This window comes from Paralichthys olivaceus, chromosome 21, assembly GCF_024713975.1.
Source record: "Paralichthys olivaceus isolate ysfri-2021 chromosome 21, ASM2471397v2, whole genome shotgun sequence".
Lineage (NCBI taxonomy): Eukaryota > Metazoa > Chordata > Actinopteri > Pleuronectiformes > Paralichthyidae > Paralichthys > Paralichthys olivaceus.
The window spans coordinates 13,431,349-13,450,011 of record NC_091113.1 but is presented as its reverse complement, the minus strand read 5'-3'; the positions used below and the strand labels follow the sequence as shown (position 1 = coordinate 13,450,011).

Here is an 18,663-nt window from a genome sequence, read left to right as displayed (position 1 = left end):
CTTCCACCATATACCTCCCTGATAAAGCTGTCTCAACTCTTACTTTGATAAAATAAAAAGTCTTTGATCATATTATACGTCATACATGCTATTCATATGAAGTTTAATTAAATCATTAGCTCTTCCAAACCATATCATTTGCAATAAAAACAGACTCTTTATTAACCTCTGTTCTTCATATTCTTCTGAGCCAAAAAATGACCTTCTCCTTTGTTCGGTGTATTTGGTGGGCTGCAATCGACATCAATATGCATTACCACAATCTACTTTGTCTTTCTTTGTTGGAGTGGGTTCTTGTTTGATGTAGAACCTATGATCTCACCTTTTACCTATGAAGATGGAGATGCTACTCGCTTTGATGAATATAATGATAACTTTATTTTTTATAGTGCCCATCGAAAAAAGGTAACAAAGTGCTTCAGAAAAAAATGAATACACTAAAATAAAATGTATTCAACTGTTTTGTTAACATAATCTGCTGTCACCTCGTCTGTCACATATATCACTGAACACTATTAACTAGAGACCATTATGTCTTCCTGCAGCAGCATGGCAGCAGGAAAGAAAAAAACTAAGGCAGTTACCTTGAAAATGGCTCAGCAGTGCCAAGAGATGTTGTTGGACAACAAATGGCGCCTGGACCTTAGTTTCAGGGGCATCACCACAGTGCCAAAGGAAGTCCTGATGCTGTACGGTAGGGATGAGGTGAACCTGAGCAGGAACCTGATCAAAAAGCTTCCAGATTTCTGTGAAACTATGGAAAACATCAACGTCTTGGACCTGCACAGCAACAAAGTGAGTACTACAGTTAGCTGAGGACACTCAGTTATGTGATTCTACCACTTTGCTATTGATACAGAATGACCTTCTGTTAAAGCAGTGGCTTGTATGGTTAAACACCTGACCAGGGTTTTATCCAAATGGGCTTTGCACCAGTTATATTTATATTGTGATTTTGGTAGTGTACTCAGGATGACCAAACTGATTTGCAAGCGAATTTATCAAGCTAATGCAGTGCCAGTTCTAAACCTGTCTAATATTGAATGAGCTGTTTGCTTGGCCTATGTTAATGTTCTGGAGCTACTTCAGAACTATTACTTATCCTCTTCAAACAGTTCTACAAGATACTGTCACTTTTTTATTGTTTGGTTGCTGGACATTGTGTGCAGACTCTATAGTGCACAGTGAAGTTAGAAAATGTTGCGTTCATCGTACCTGGTTTGTGTGCAATGAATATATTATTGTCAATATTTTTCATAAATATAACATATATTATATATGAATTTAAAGGATTTACTGAGCTGCTGTTATTTTGATTAAACATTGCATGTTGGCTATTTCAGAGGTCTGTTTACCAAGTGACACAATCTTCAAGGTCAGGATTACAACTTATCAAAATAAAAGCTTGATAATTCCCCTTGATACAAAGCATTACAGCAACAAAACAAACAGTGCTTTTCTTTGCAGACAAATTGCCAAACATTAGGTGATTCTTTGAATGTTGCTGCCATGATGGAGTTCGATATGGTGAAAAACAATTATCAAAATGATGTGGTTGTGATTTTGTGGTTTGACCCACTTACTGACCACAGCTGTAGTTTATTCTAGAGCGTAGAAGAAGATGGGACTGTCAGCAGACTTACTGCTGGCCACTCAAACCACATTGTACCTGTTTGTGTTGCAGCTGGAGCAGCTCCCTGCGACAATCTACCACCTCAAAAATCTGCAGGCTTTGAACCTGTGTAATAACTGTCTGAAGGGGGTTCCCAAAGAACTTGGCCTGCTAAACAACCTCCAGACTCTGCACTTGGGTATGAACCAGCTAAAGGTTCTTCCCGGTTCCATCGGAGATTTGACGGAGCTTCGCTACATCGGCCTCTCTGACAATCAGTTCACCCGCAAACCCCACTGTCTCTCAAGGCTGAAGAAACTGGAGAGGGTCAACCTGGACAGGAACCCCATCCTCACTGAGGATTAACAGCCATGAGTCATACACGACAGAAACTTTGTCTGGTCAAAAAGAGCTTCCTGTGTGAGGACTGTCTGAATAATTGCGAGGAAGAAGATGGATGATGGAGCAGATACGTAGCCATTAGTGTAATGCCAATTAATTGTTATCATTCATAATTAATAGTCTTTGCACTGTTGTTTACATTTTAACTAGTCAGATCTGATACCTGATGGCGCTCAAGTGTCCCCGGTCTTTCTCGCCGCAGAGGTATATATAATCTTACAGAGTTGGATACATATTAAACATGGTCATAGTTCCAACATTTCTTTGCAGTGGAAATCACAATGATTTTACAATACTATAATGTGGATGTGGAGCTCTAATAGCTCTTGTGCTTTTTTGTTTTATGGAAGCTTCTCTCAACCATGCACTGACTCTGGATAATCTCTGGACATTCTGTCTTCTCTATACTTTCACCCACATTGAGTCACTCTTCAAGTCATATAGGATCAAGTGTCTCGCTGAAGAGCGCAATGACGGACAACTCACCAGCTCTATACCATCATTCTTTTACATTAACATTCTTTTATACACCATTTTGTGTTAGAAGACACTGTTTGCTAAGAAGATGAAGGTCACAGCTTCTGCTCGCTGTTTACTCCTGTTTACCTACAGATTGAGATCAATGCCTTTTCGCTCAGCTGTCATCTGCCTTCCTGTGTCCACACAAACACTCTACAATGTTAACACGGAATAACCTCGGAGGGCCATGTCATTTGGTTTTCACCACTTGGCTGAGCTGAAGAGAGCTGAGTAGACTGGATTAAGATCGCAGAAGATAGACCTATTAAAGGGACAAGTGCCTGGTATTGACAGCTGTATTGTGAGGCAGCAGTGTTACAGGGAAAACGTGAAGGACAGAGAGCAGAGGGCTATAAATTGCTCCTACTTACTGATGAACCTCTGGGAGTTGAGATTATGATGGATGTGACACTTCAACCATGTACAACATGCAACACATGCTGCTGCAATTAAGATGTTTTAGTTAGTCCTTTCTGTAACCTCTGTTGTATTTATATCTGCACAGCATCAATTTCATGGAATTTCCTGGTTTGTCACAGTTAAAGAAATATTTACACCATATAGATTTATTTGTATGCATCATGACTGCATCACGTATCCTGCGCACGTGTCCACAAGATGCAATATGCACACGAACAGTTGGGGAATTGTAGCGGCAGATTTTTCTGCCATAATCTCAGAAGTAATGTTAGCTAACCTAACCTCGTCTTTTTTTAATTTACAGAATGCAAACCTAGAAGCTCTGTATACAGTAGTCTGAGTTCTGTAGTTTGCCCTCTAGTGGAATACTCCAGTAATACCAATTGTATACAAGTAGCACATAGCTCAGTGGTAGATCTTGGATTTTTCTAAATCAGGGGCCAGAAGAACTGGATTTAGTAGAGCAGATATTCCACAAGGGCCCAACAGTCCCCTTACATTGAATCAAGCTGCACCAAATTTCACACAGGAGTGAAAACATAACCTCCTTGGCAAAGCACAACAATCGTCTAAGCTTGTATATTCATCCTTCTGCACCAAAAATACAAGCCATAATTAAACACTGCATATATATCTGTTCATTTATTATTCACAGTGGTTAATCATCCCTCTGTTGATTTTTATTTGAGCAGCTCTTGCAGCTTGCTGGAGATTCGTCACATCTCAACCGATGCTCTTTGTCAAACGTTCCGTGCACATGGACATTGACAGAGCTATTGAAAATCAATAGCACACACACACACACACACACACACCTGCTGCTTTTTTCCTCTGCCATTCCATCACCCCCCCGCTCTTGCTGGTCATCAATCACCCTGACACACATAGGAGGCAGCAGAATGAATGAAACAGAAGTGCTGCAGAGGCAAAGCCATGTGGCCACAAATAAAATCTAATTCATTTTGATTGCATTGCGACGGCTCAGTTATTTGCTGAGATAGAGCAAAGGCCGCAAAGGACTTTGAGAAATTATGAGAAATTAAACTAGGAGGTAAAAAAATCCTTATGGGGCTTTCCCCAAGTAATGTAAAAAGACCCTAAAGATAATAAATGATTATGTGTTATGAGCTTCAGCACATTGCATTTGTCTCCACCTGTGATTTAGATGAAGATCATATCACATGTCATGACCGTGTAATGTGAGTGATCATGTGTTGTCATAGATTGTAAATAAAGATGACTACTCCCCAAAAATGAAACCAAAGCATCTGGATCACCACCTGGTGGCTGGCTGCAGTACAGGTCATAAATCCTGCCTCCTCCATGTTATTGGTGGATGGTAGTACCTATCACACTAATGTTTGTTCAATTAAATTTTTCTCAGATAGGTTTCATTTTTATTATGTTATATTTTCATCTGTGTGTGTTTTTTAGTTAGCAGGATTTAAAAAAATGTAAGGGTTAGGGCATCACCCAAGTAAAACCCCATACAATATCAAAGCAGATCCGATCTTTAACATAGTGACATAGGGCTCAAGGCTTTTGGGCGGAGATAAAAAAGCAAACTGGGTGAAACAACATGGCTCAGCTCACACTGACTCATGATTGGTCTTGTGTCTGTATCAAAATGACCTCGGTACTGTAACTCCATCCCCCGATCTCCAGTGCTGGCTTCAAACAAACCAATGGCAGTGTTCTTATCCAGGATAATTCAGCTTCATTTGTGGATAGTGGAGAAGTGGAGACACGTCACAAATCTGATTGTATTGTTCCAACCTTGAGAGAAACTCATTTTCTGAAAACCGCTTCAACAACTGACAAAAACACTGACTGAGAGAATTCAGACAAAGAGACAGACACACAGTCTGGGTCACCATCCATATTGCAAACGCCAAAGTCTGCCTTCCTTTCAGCTTCTCACATAACCATTAGTGGATGACATCATGGCCCTCTGGTAATTGTCAGTGACAGAGTGGTAAGGGAGGGTGAAGGGGGCAGGGAGACAGAGACAGACAGAGGCAGACACATGGGAAACACCTGTCTGCTCTATGTCTCCTCAGTCAGTCTCAATACTCTCTTCATGAAGACAAAAGTAATTGTCTCTCTTTTGATGAAAGGATGAGGGCTGCAGCCACTGGACTGTTACTGAAAGAAAATCTATTTACGTGCAGCATTTTCCCGCTTACACATGGTTATTCTGTGGCTGCAAGATGAATTTGATGTTGGACAGAATTTTAGGGAAGCAGGAGTTAATTATATACGAGCTGCGGAACAGGGCTGAGATATTTAACTTTCAACACTATATTAATACAATATTAAATGCTCCACATTCCACATTTGAACACAGGCAACAGGCTGATCTATGATATTCTCCCTTTAATATGACACATGGCCAAGAATTACAACTTTCACTTTATTCTTGTACATTACAACTTCATTTTTTGCAATATAACAACTTTATTCTTGCAAAGTTATGGCTGTTGTAAAATTCTTACTTTTTTGAAAATATTGTGATATTATTCTCTAAGGCTCTGATTTTTTCCCTCATACTTCTAATACTTGTTTAAGATATGAAATAGTCATACCGCCCCACCCTTGTGTTATATATATATATATGATTTAAATTCAGTTATTTAGAGCAACAGAGTTTATGTCAATACAGCTGCTCTATCACTGCTGATGACTGATTGATGTGGCCCATCACAGTCAGTGGCTGGTGATCAATAAATAATGCTAAGTCAACAGTCACACTCTCAGCAGCCACCCATGGGTCTGTTTTAGTGCAAGCCATCCCTGCCAATATGAAAATTTGATCATCGTCTCTATCAATATTTTAAACACCTTCAGTGACCCTGATTTCATATTCAACATAACATGTCTCTGCAGCCTTAGACCCTGGTCATACCTTTGGAGGCAAAGCCCAAGTGACCTTGAGAATCAGGTGGCGCTTCATTACATAGTGATATTCAGGGGATCAGCTGCACAGCTGTAGCCAGGAGCATGCTCCGAGCTAGCCGCCCCAGCAACTGTTTGTGGGTATGGTTAGTTCAGTTGCTATCTGGATTTGAAGCACAATTACACCATTGACTCCTGACTAGGGCTCCAACTTAACAGGGACTTGTTCTGATTCTCCTCCACATCAAGCTGGAGGGAGCAGCATGACAATCGACCAAGCTCTAAAATATGTGAAAGCTTGTGTATACAAGAGTCACGGAGCCAGCCAAGTGTGCACAGAGAGCAACAGAGAGCAGTGTTTATGGCTAAACAAAAAAAGGGAAGCTACGTTGCTGCTCCGGTGGTTTGCAACTGTGCCACTCGTCTTGCTGTGTGGCTTTAAACATTCACCCTCTGAGTCTGCCCTGCTTTTTCTTTTTCGATAGTTCGACATCCGGCAGTATGATAACATAACAAAAAGATGATGATAAAGTCAGAGTGAAGCAACACCCAGGGCCACACCCAGCACGGCGTGGCCTCACCGCTGTCTTCCAACCCCAGGCTTTAACAAAACACTGGCACCGTTGGCTTTTTTATTGCTGTCTCATTTTGGCTTCTTGGGATGCTTGTGCATGTGTGTGTGTGCATGTGTGTGTGTCACTCCCTCGCTCTGCTTCATCTTGTTTTCTTGTGTCCCTCATCGTCCACTGTTTCATTTCAGCTCATGCGACCCCTATCTCTGTTTCTGTCAGCCTCATTTGGAATGGCTTGGTGGTGTGTCTCAGATCTATCTGAGCATTTGCTCTTTCATTTTAGCTGCATGTTGGGTTGTGTGAATGTGCTTTTGTGTCACACACACACATACAAGCACACACACACATATACACACACACACACACCTCCACCCCCTTCGCATCTCCCTCCCTCTTTGCTCTGTAATAAGAGCAGCTGTGGTTGATGTGAGGCCGGCTCTGATTCAATTGCAGTGCAGGGCTTAAGGCTATTATCCTCTGCACACTGGAGGAGGAGGGAAGCCCGGCTGCTGTAGCACAGCTGCTACAGCAGTGACTAGGTGTGGCCTTCAGGGGGAGACTGAGAGTTGGAAATTCAGATTTCAAATGAGGAGATGATGCAAAGAAACTCCTTGAAAGCAGAGCACGCTCTTTAGAGCTGTCAACCATTTGAACAATCAATCCATATGAGTTCTGCCCCCTCTAATGGTATTTACCTCAGACTTTTCTGAAAGGTCAGAGTTCAAAGGTTATGACATGTTTTCAGACATTTTAGAAATGGCAGAGGCTATGGGTGGTTTTTTTTCTGCTGGAATAAAAGCCTCATCTAATCAATTTGTCACTTTACCCATGCCTGTCCTGCAGTTACCTTACCTTCTTGTTAAATAATGTCTGGTAACTTCTGTAGCTTCTAGAGGCTACGAATCGTGCCACCCTAGGTAATGATGCTGCACTCCTGGCCCGTACAAAATGGATGTGAGCCTAAACTTGCCCATTTGTAAAATAGCAAACCTTTACAAAAATATGTGGGAAGTTTTTGTCACTCATGCTGTGCTCTCTGTGCAACATGTAATTCTAGATGTGAACCTCAAGGGCCCATGTGGTAAAAGGCCAGAATAGCACAAAACAAATTCAAATTCAAATTCATCCCATATAGTATTGAGCCATGTTCGAAGGAGACATGATTCAAAATCTTCAGAATCAGAATCAGAATCAGAATTCTTTTATTTGCCAGGTATGTTTGCACATACAGGAAATTGCCTTGGTGTCATTGGTGCACTACTTATGTACATAAAACAACTATATAAAAAACAACAATATATAAGAAATTGAATAAAATAAAATAAAATAAAATAAAATAAAATAAAATAAAATAAAATAAAATAAAGTATATATACATATATACAGTAACATCACCTGATGCTTTCACAGAAATCTCACTATATTATATTATATGGGCACTTAAAAGAGCATTTTTGTGATAGGGTTAAAACACCCCTCTGGACTGGTTTCATGTGGTACACTCCAGATCCCCCCTCTACAAATGGAGTTGGAATCCCCCTCTTCCTGTTTGCCAGTGGGACCAGGAACCTGCATTAAGGTGAGAGATGGTGGATTTAACACCCCACACACATGTGCCCAAAGAGCACTGAATAAATGCTTGTGAAAGCTTGTGTGTCTTAGAGGTCACTTCCAGTATGTTGTGACTCTGTGTATAAGCACACTTTTGCAAGATTAAATGCTTTATATGAATTTATGTGAGTGCTAGCTTAACATGCTATCATGCTGGCTAATGGTACAGCCATGCTAATGCTTGTGATACTGAGGTGCTGCAACCAATGTTGTTAACATAACACATGAGAAGTATATCTGTATGTCCAAACAAAGGTTTGTACACTTGATCTCAGGACCATCCTCACTGTTCACTCACTCAGTATCAAGCATATTTACTGTATCATGATGGAGAAATTCAGCCTCAAAGTTCATTATTTAGAATTGAAAAAGGCATTATGCTCTTTATTTACTCTACTGTAAAATCCCTTTTATTCTGACAAATGTTTGGAGGCTGAATTGCTCCAAAATGATACAGTAAATATGCTTGATACTGAGTGAGCTAACAGTCAGGATTGTCTTGAGTTTAATTGTATCAACCTTTGTCTGAAATTATGGATCTGGCAAACAGGAGCTGACCGTCCAAGTGCCACCATTCCAGGTGGTATGTGGGCTGGATGAGTGTAGCAGTGAACAAATGTGGGCCAAAATTATTTTGCTATGTGGGCAACAATGTAAACCTCCATAGCTTCTAGATGCTGACAGTAATTTTAATATTAGAGTCTATGTTGCTGTTTGGCAGCACTGCTCTCACGTTTTTAACCCCTGAACACCATGCATGACTTGTCGTAACCATGGAATGTAAACTCAAATATCATTACTGTGAATTTGTGTCAAAACACAAAGGTAAATACCAAATAAAGTGCCGAAATAGTCTGGTGACATTTTTCCTGTCAGATATAGCTCTCTATGTACCAGTGCCACACTCCTAAACCCTCTCTTGTCAGTTACAGTCTGCTGCAGCTCCAGGCGACAGGACATTGTTTGTTAGCGGCGGAATTTTATTTATTTTTTTCTCCCATGTTTCTGTGAGTGGTGCCACTGGAATGCCTGGAGGATGTAATTACGACCTACTGTACGAGTTGGGAATTTCCCACGTCTGAGTCTGAATCGAAGGCAGCATTCTTAGAAAGCTAAAAGTGATGAAGATAAAAATAGTTGAGGAGAGAGATTAAGATTAAATGAGGCAGTTATAGTTGGGAAGAAAAGGAGATCATACATGGGCAATAAGAGAAAGTGTCAAAGATAGAGAGTGAGACAGAGTTAAGATAGAGACAGAAGATACAGATAGAGGTAGAGATAGAGATAAAGACAGAGATAAAGACACAGATAGAGGTAAAGATAGAGATAAAGACACAGATAGATTGAAAAACACATAGGTGTGTATTTACTATGTATATATACATATGTATATATATAGAGAGAGAGAGAGAGAGACAGAGAGAGAGAGAGAGATAAAGACAGAGAGGTAGAGATTGAGGCAACAATAAATAGAGATATAAGGAAGTAGAGAGTAGACACAGAGATAGAGTAAAGATAGATATAGAGGTAAAGATAGAGGTTAAGCTAGTTATAGATAGACAGCGGTAGAAAGAGGTAGAAAGAAAATGAGAGAGAGAAGAGGGGGGGGTGATTAAGGGAAGGAGGCTGAGTCAAGCTGAGGACCTCTGCAGCTTAATTAGGTACTGAAGGAGGAGACACGCCAGATGAATACCCCCTCCTCTTCTCTTTCTCTCCCCATCACTCATGCAAATCTTTAGAGTTGAAAAAAAAAGCAGCTGTTGCAAAAAGGTAAGACCACTTCAAATCAAGCATCTGTTCCCTGGTCAGACCTGCACTCTGCTGGTGGGAGACCTTCCCCCAGAAACCTCCTGCTCCATCAACCCCAGGCGGATGTACCACTATGAATAATGTAACAGGGAGGGGTGGAGGCCACTGGGCGTGTGTGCATACAGGGAAAAAGGTGGGGGTAGTTCCTCCTCCTGCTTCTCCTTCACCACCCCCCTTCTCTTTCCATTCTCCTCCCCTACTCACCCAACCCCCGAGCTGCTGGCTGCACTGCAGAAGGTCAGAGAGAGAGAGAGGAGGAAGAGGAGAGAGGCACAGACAGCAGAGAGGCAGAGAGAGGGGTGGGGTGCGTGGATGTACATGAACATGCCGACAGGAGAGTGTGCGGACGAGCGATGACAGCAATGCTGAGCCCAAAGATCAGACAGACCAGGAGAGGTAGGACATGCTTGTTTGCTTACACCTACTGTACCTGCCAACTGCATGAGCTGCCTCCTCATCCCTGATGACAGGAGCTGTGATGGGATTGTATCAGATCACAGGATGTGTAAGTGATGCTATGACTCTAGCATCTCTTACAGGTCATTTATTTTAAGTGCCTTCTCTGCTGTAATTCAGATTTTTACAGAAGACTGTCTACAGAAACACATATTTCCCTCTTCACTCCTATCTGCAATCCATTTTCCTACTGCAGTAAAGTCTATGTAAGTGTATTTCTGAATGAAGCGGCTGTTCTGCCCACGCAAGGAAACCTCTCTTGTGTACGTTAGCGTTCTACTACAGCTGGTCGATGCTGCCAGTGTGAATTCTATTAAGAGGAGCGAGCAGCATCTCTAGTTTCATCACTGCAACACTCTGCACTAACAGACTGCCGTCAGCTGCTGTGTGTGTGTGTATGTGTACGTATTAATACGTGCATGTGAGCAAGTGTGTGTTCCTTCCTTAGCACTAATCTCCATGCTGACAATTATATAGCTGGAGCTGATTAAAATGAAATGAATAGTTCCCAACAATGGGAGAGTGATGTGCAAATCCTCTGCTGGAGCGGCATGAAATTGGAAGCAAAGTGGATTAAATCTGCATTTGCATATATTAAGATGGCAGAACAGATTCGACTGGCTTTATGAGTAGGACTGATTCGCTGTGTACATTTGTAAATTAGAGCTCAATTGATTACAATGTCACGATTAGGCTGCGTGAAGTAATGTTTAAAAAAACGGATGTTTTCAGTATTAGCAGAATTAAGGTCCCATTTTGAGCTCATTGGGTGAAAAAGAAGGTTAAAATCAAGATGGGAAAAAACACTACGAGAAAGGAAAGAGACTGATGCATCTGCGTGAGAAACATTCTGTGCATACCTTCTGCAAATTGTCGCCTCCCTGCTGAAGGCAACACAATTGTTGCATGAAGCCCAGAAATAAATAGTGATGTGGCAGATGTGCAATATGTAGTATGTTCTCATTTAGGGTCAGTGCAGCTTATAAAAGGGATGCAACACTAACTAGCGTCAATCTGACACTTTAGGGGACTGGCAAAGTGGAATGTTAGAGAATACCCTCAAAGTATGAATTGATATTATAAGCAGCATTAATGATGCTACAGGGCTGATTGAAAAGATAACTAGTTCAGCTATACTGTATAGAGACAACTGTATTTTTATGTTTCCACCATCCCATATTCTCAAAGTACCATGTTCCTATGTCCTATGTTGCCAAGAGCCTGTATTTCCAAGGTTTCCATATCCCTAATGCCTCACACTTCACAATGTCTTATTTTCCCTATACTATTCGTTACCAAGGTCCTATGTCCCTAATGCCCTAGGTACTCAAAATCGTATGTTCCCCAGTTCAGTATTTTATAAATATTGGAACACCCCTTACAGCTAGGCATAGGCATTGACATATTTGATGATACAAAGCTGGGGAACATCTCATCCATGTTCCTATCATGTGCTATAGATTTGGGGATAATAAGGCCAAGAACATTAAGGACCCTGGGAGAGTTGATGTGTTGAAGTGGGAAACACTACGAATGTTTGATTTTTGAAGGTTAGCTCCTCTTTTATCTGTCTATCAGTCAGGTAGCACTAGAAATCAATTCATTATATCTGCTTCATGAAAGAACAATCTGACCGCTGCACTACAGAACCTACCTATATACAACCATCGACAATATAATCTGCAATAGAGCTGCATTTTTCTCTCTCGCTGGCATCAGAGATCTAGTAGCAGCTTTAATTGCCCACATATCAGCTGCTTCATTCTCATGCTGTGTCTTTTTGATCTGCGTTACCATGGTTTTATGATCAAAGTCCTGCAATGAAGCGACACCCTGACACTCTGCCTGTTTGAAGCATGTATGAACGACCTCCCTCACTACTAGAAGCTGTGAGCAAGAGCAGGCAGCATGGATAAGAAATAAATTGGCACAGTGACACACTCAGATAACGTGCACATGGAGATAACATGCACAGAAATGCACAGCTATGCACACACCCACCCGCTGCTGCAGATCAGTTCCACGCCACTGCAGCTTTCACGCACCGCCTGTACATTATTGGCCACACCTCCAGCCACACACACACACACACACATATCATGGTTACGCATTAATCAACAGTGATAGGCTAACTGGAAGTTACGCCCTGATGCACCTGTAACTTTGCCATTTTCCACCAGCCATAAATCACTATACAACAACCAAATTAATGAAATTGAATTCCTCTGGCATGCTTGTGCGTGCGTGTGCACATGTTTGTGTGTGTGTAAGTGATTTAACCATATGTGTAGCGTTGTCTACCTATCGTGGAACACCCGCCTCGCCATGCTAATGGATGGGCTCCTCTGAAGAGCCATACATCCATTTCCTGCTGGTGATAAATATAATACTCCAAACTGCATTAAGTGACATCACAGAGGCTGAGGAGGCAGAGTGTGTGTGTGTGTGTGTGTGTGTGTGTGTGTGTGTGTGTGTGTGTGTGTGTGTGTGTGTGTGTGTGTGTGTGTGTGTGTGTGTGTGTGTGTGTGTGTGTGTGTGTGTGTGTGTGGCATCAAATGTCCCTTCATGTGTTCTACCACTTGTGTTTTGATATGAGTCTGCAGACAACCATTTGTTCACATTGTCACATAACTTGCATGCTTAGACTTGACTCCAGCTTTATATGGACAGAGCACTCATTCTTTACAGGATTGTCTCTTTCAGTTCTTGCATTTCTCATTTGATCTGTCAGACCAGGTTAGAACATAACACATCATTACCTACCAAATTGTATTTGTGTAAACTGACAGTCAGTTAGTGTCTTACATCTTGCTGTGCAGAGGGTCAGCTCGGGTTTTGAAATATTTCATTCTGGGATTTTATCCCCCTGATTTAATGGGGATGCATTAAATCAAAAAACTATCAATAGCATCTATCTACACCTTATGTTGCCAACAGTGAAATTCATGTTGAATCACTCTGCACGTTCATTGCAAATGTAAGAAATATTGTGAGCCCTTTATGTAGCGAGGATGAAGGTAAGGGTTTGGAGGTCTGAGTGGTGGAGGAGAGTGTTTCAATTTGTTTGCCCGGAGGCAGAATACATTGACCAAATGCACTGGCTATTGGCTTTGTCATTTATCTGCCTTCATATGCAGATAGCTGTGAATAGAGATTAGTCAAAATAGACCTAAAACACCTACAACACATTTCACTGTTTGTGTTTTGTGTGAAGAAACGTTCAACTCTGTCATCTACTCTGTTGACGTTTGCCACCATACGCTTTTAATGCTTTTAAAGTGAAATAGTTGGCACTAGAGGCTTGATGACGTAGACAGATGCAGGTCAAGCAGCTATCTGCTCATCAAAATTAGTCTCTGATGCATTTTATTCAAAATACATCTTCGAACAGACTCCAGTCTCATAACTAGTTCAGTTACTTAAGTCTGTTTTGCTTTTGTTTTACAAAAAATCATAAGTGAAGTTTAGGTTGTATGAAGTGTTTACAGGCTGCTTAGTACCCCCTCCCTATCAACAAGCTCGTTCTTGATATTATTTCATATAGCCTATGAGCTCATGCTATTCCTGAATATTGAGCTCAGTTATTCATCCACCCTGAAACAACATGACACATGGTTCATTTTACATTGATTACCATTGGGGTTCATCATGATAAATACATGTGGGCAGACTTTACATCTGCACACACCATCAGGCATTATGTTGACCCCTATAATTATACTCAGCCTTTGCTCAACTGGTAGCTACTGTAAATGAATGAGCCACAGTTACGCGCTCTGTCTCAGTGAATTGCAGTGATTATACATAAAGAGCAAATTTACAGTAAAACAGCTTATTTTCAGCACTGTGGCAGATAGAAGAAGAAGTGATCCCAGAGCAGCTCCACCCAACCAAAGGAAGGTCTGAATCACTCTGAGCAAAAGGTCCAATTTGGCGCAGAATATAGTTGGTAGTTGTGCTTGGAACACACACGCACTCAAATATCAGTTGTGACTCAGGCATGAATCATCAGCCACTGTATGTTCCACTGCCTGTGATCCAGGCAGCTGATGTGTTGAACAACGTGCTCTTTTATACAAACACTGGCTCAGACAAGGACAGAGACTCATGGAGGGAAATGATGGGGTGAGGAAAAAGGACAGGGAAAGTGACTGAAAGACCAACCTGAGTCTTAACCCCTGTGTCAGTCAGGGTTTAATGGTTCAATTTGCACTGCTGTTTTCATGGGGTTTGCATTTCCAAATCATCACTGCCACTGGACCAGTTTCCCCATGATGGTGAGAAATAGAAAGGACAGCAGAGGGACAGATTGTCCAAGATGTGTTGGTGACCCTCAAGGGGTCCTGGAGATATTGAGCCATTTTAAATTTAAAATGACTTTTCAGAAGTCCACAGAAAAAAAGACATTAGTGTTTGAGGACAATACAACATGTTTAAATATCACATATTTTAATGTGTTCTGCTTTAGAGATGTTTGCAGTCTTCTACAAAAAACTAACTTCTGTTTTTGGATTCAGTTATTGAAGTATTATAATATATAGAGATCAAACTGACTCCAATAATTAGTAAAGTCACTATCCATGACAGATGACCTGAGATAGCCCCTGAGTTTGAGCAGTAACCTGAGAATAGCCTCTTTAGCAAAAACATGTCAACAACCCCATAATGCTCTCCTCAAAGACTGTTTTCAATAGCTGTCTTGAAGGAATACTTCAAATGAACCTAGTTCTCAAAAACAATAGAAAATAATTAGCCTGTGCCTCTTATCCAAAAACAAATTTACTAGACAAATACTGATTTAATTAGGTGCCAGTAATGACAGCGTTTATCTTTGTGTGTGTGCGTGTGCGTGCACATGTTTGCTCTCAGTAATACCAGGGCTTTGATTCAATAGGACCGACAGTGCTTAACGTAAAGAGAGAGGGAAGAATTAGAGCGAGTCAAAGTAAGAGAAATGGAGGGAGACAGGGGAGTGAAAATACAAAGCTGGAAAAGACTGGAACTAGCACAAGATGGATGAGAAAATTAGAAAAGCCAAGGTCAATAGGAGCCTGAAAAAAATGGATGTGAGCTTAAAGTTGCCCACTTGTAAAATAGCAAATGTGGCTCAAACATCCCTCAGTAGCACAAATGTGGGATTTTTATGGCAAACAGGCAGTGCTCTAGATGTAAACTGTGTGTGAACCTAAACTGGCCCATGTGTTAAATGATGAATATGGCCGAAATAGCACCAAACAACCTCAAGCCACATTTGGTTGACATGCGATATTGCAATGGCCGTATCTGGCAAACAGGAGCGGACCGCCCACGTGCCATCATTCCACATGGTATGTGGGTCGGATGTGGGATAAATCTGGGTCAAAACTATATTGTTATGTAAGAAACAACCAGATTTTTCCCAGAATCCAAACTAAACAGTAAACATTGGAGCTAAAATGGCAAAATATATTTTGCCAACAAATTGGTAAAGTAGCTAACATCGGTGTTTAATTGTAGCTGCTGCTGTGGCCTTCTCATGTTTATGTCTTCAAATCAGCTGGAGTGAGTACAGAGCTCACATTAGGTGACAAATCACAAATGTCACATATTGACAAAATATGTCAATATATATAAATTGGCATTTAAAAAAGTACTGTACATCTTTTTTTTCTTATTTCCATTTTTCATTTCATTTTTTACATGTTTTTCCTAATATCACTGTCAAACATGAACATTTATATTCATATATTAAAACCCAATTCACAGCAAAGAAAATGTTTCACTCATGAAGACCATGCACCAAAAGTATCACACTCATTGAAACTGGCCAAAAACACAGAACTCACTTATTCTTCATTCGGTGCATCTCTGAGGATCAACAGGCTTTGCTGACTGACAAGACAGATTGTGAGATGAAATAAAAATGACATGAGCCATGTGCTTAAAACTATATGTATGTATGAGACATAGAGATGAGACAATAAAACAGAATAGAGATTGATTTTCTACCCCCCTTCCCATTTAGCCGTCCCCTTACTCCCTCTGCGCCATCTGAGAATTGATCGTGTGTCTGTGTGTGTCTGTGTGTGTCTGTGTGCGTGCGTGCACCAGCAGGGAGGATGTCTGCACAATTGATTTTCATAAATTATACATGATGATCAAATAGAATTGCCATATTTGCCTGACCAGAATTTAGCCCTCTGGCTTTTTTTCATTTGCTTCATCCAGCGTGTAACAAAATTCACCCTCAAGAATGATGGTCTTTAGTGTTTGTAGAAGTCAGCTGTTATAAAAGAGTCAAAAACGATGCCCGTATCACTGTAATCAATTTTCCTACAAAGCGGATGTGATAGCAGGATGATGTGAGGGGCTCTGTGGGGACGTACCTGATCACGTCCCCATCCCTTCCCTTTCAACTGTGTCCTTGACTGAGTTCAGGCTACACAGCTTTGTTGAGAATGATTCAGGCAGCCAGTCAGACAATCCCATGTGGTCCTATTATTTCAGCTCAAAAGCCTCTGCTGTTCTACTGGCAACACACTATAAGTCTCTGTCAAAGACCTCTGAAATTGAGGGGGGATCCCTGTCACCTGAGGCTATATGTGCATGTGGATGTGTGTGTGCTCATTTCTCCCCTTCACAGTCTCTATTTTATCTGCTCTCTGCTATTATTGCAGCCTCTCTACAGTCCCTCTCCCCCTTCATCTAAAGGCGTAGCCTCTCGGGGCAGAAGGCTGCGTGTGTATGTGTGTTCATGGCTGAGGCGCCTGGCAGAGCGTGTGTGTGTGTGTGTGTGTGTGCAGCATACAGAATGAGGGAGAGCGCAAGCTCCAATTACAGAGAAAATGAAAAGACACGAGCCAGCAACAACCAATTCAACCTCCTCTGACCTACCCAACCCTTTGCTGTCTGACTGCTTGTATATACACAGAACTAAAATGTCTTATGTGTGTGTGTTTGTAGCCAGGTCCAAGAGCATGGTGATGGGCGAGGTGTCCCGGGGCTCATGCCGGCCGGCCTCACCCAGCCTCCAGGAGGGGGCCCTGAAGGCTGGCTGGCTGAAGAAACAGCGCAGCATCATGAAGAACTGGCAGCTGCGATGGTTTGTGCTGCGCTCGGATCAGCTGTACTTCTACAAAGATGAGGAAGAAACCAAACCACAGGTGATGCCCCTGACGTTTCTACACACAGTGGGATATGCTGACAGTGAAACTCTGAGTCACCCTTTGGCCTGAGTGATCATCTTCTGATGAGCTCATAAAAAGCAGATAGCTGAATGTGTGGCTTAGGGTGCTTTCACACTTGGTTTGGACCAGACCTCTCAGTTGAGTCCACACCAACAGACCACAATGTATTCCGCCCAAACCAGGTGGCCTTGGTGTGGATCAAACTGATCATGGTTTGGTTCATGTGCAGTGTGAAAACAATTTTGGGATATTTTGGACTTGCAGTTTGACCGAAAGTCTCCCTTAAAAGTCTCCATTTAAAGTCTCCCTTTAAAGTCTCCATTTAAAGTCTCCCTTTAGAAGGAAAGGCTTCTTCCTGCTGAACTGTCAACACTCCAGTGTCACACTGGTTTACAAACCAATTAATAAATCAATCAAATGTCATTAGTATAGCTCATGTTCACAAATCACAATTTGCCTCATTGGGTTTAACAAGTTGCGGCATCCTCTGCCCTAAGAAAGAGTAACAGACTAAATATTAACTGAATACTGAAACAAATACTGTCAAGTTATAAGAATCACTCTTAGATGCACAAGATGATGTTAACAGCTGGACCAGCATCGCTACATAGACATGTCAGTCAGAGGTGGAGTCCACAGTTGATATCCTCCAGCTGCAGACTGTAACAGGGCCTTCATTCATTCTTGTCTCTGCTAATGGTGACTCACCACAATCACAGGACATTTGAGTGCAGCATGAGACGTCTGGTTTCCTCCTCCAGTAGAACAATATCACAAAAATATGAAATAAGTCTAAATTAGAATAATTGCTCCCACTCATCCTTTGCTGAGATCTTTTTTTCCCGGGAGCTGACTCATATTTCTAAAACACACATTTGCTCACACAGCATTATAATCATCTCTTAATCACGGTGGTTGAAATGTTGACACTTTCATTGATTTCTGCAGTTTTGGCTTGGCTGTTCGTTTAAAGCAGAAAGCAGCCGTGTGCTATCGCTGTCTTTTACTCTTTGTCATTGTGGACGCACACACACACACACAATGAGGTTTTCTCCTCCTCACAGTCTCCATTCTGTGGGGAACGAATGACTGAAGGCTTAGACAGACTGTCTTTAATCAGACCTTGCCAATACTCATCCAGCCCACATTGATTTGCAACTCCCAGTAGATTCAAGTAAAACACATGGCTGAATGCACACAC

At 41.5% G+C, this 18,663-nt stretch overlaps 2 protein-coding genes across 5 annotated transcripts in view; both read left to right on the top strand.

The window, feature by feature from the left end:
- The first annotated feature begins 269 nt into the window (after window positions 1-269).
- lrrc18b (leucine rich repeat containing 18b) lies at window positions 270-3,002 on the top strand. 2 transcript variants are annotated; one of them, XR_011239742.1, is made up of 4 exons: window positions 270-405; window positions 546-795; window positions 1,685-2,218; window positions 2,365-3,002. XR_011239742.1 is itself a non-coding variant. In XM_020083027.2 (3 exons), the coding sequence occupies exons 1-3, from the start codon at window positions 332-334 to the stop codon at window positions 1,976-1,978; spliced, it is 618 nt and encodes a 205-aa protein (XP_019938586.2). In that variant the 5' UTR covers window positions 270-331; the 3' UTR covers window positions 1,979-2,276. The 2 variants fall into 2 exon arrangements, 1 of the variants encoding a protein (XP_019938586.2); XM_020083027.2 differs by lacking the exon at window positions 2,365-3,002 and having other exon boundaries at window positions 1,685-2,276.
- Window positions 3,003-7,975: 4,973 nt separating this feature from the next.
- The window catches only part of arhgap22b (Rho GTPase activating protein 22b), a 32,859-nt gene continuing 22,171 nt past the window's right edge, over window positions 7,976-18,663 (top strand). The window contains exons 1-2 of one of the 3 annotated variants that reach the window (XM_020083066.2): window positions 7,976-7,999; window positions 17,239-17,438. In XM_020083066.2, the coding sequence (XP_019938625.2) occupies window positions 17,253-17,438 (186 nt within the window). In that variant the 5' untranslated portion in view covers window positions 7,976-7,999; window positions 17,239-17,252. Of the gene's footprint in view, window positions 8,000-9,658; window positions 10,237-17,238; window positions 17,439-18,663 lie in introns of those variants that run through there. The other 2 variants (XM_020083065.2, XM_069517197.1) reach the window with 2 other exon arrangements.

What these genes read in the sequence shown, in the direction of transcription:
- lrrc18b (XM_020083027.2), top strand. Translation starts at nt 332, where the DNA reads ATGAAGATGGAGATGCTACTCGCTTTGATGAATATAATGATAACTTTA. An exon ending in ATAGTGCCCATCGAAAAAAG is followed by an intron (nt 406 to 545) that starts GTAACAAAGTGC and finishes GTCTTCCTGCAG; the next exon opens with CAGCATGGCAGCAGGAAAGA. An exon ending in TGGACCTGCACAGCAACAAA is followed by an intron (nt 796 to 1,684) that starts GTGAGTACTACA and finishes TTTGTGTTGCAG; the next exon opens with CTGGAGCAGCTCCCTGCGAC.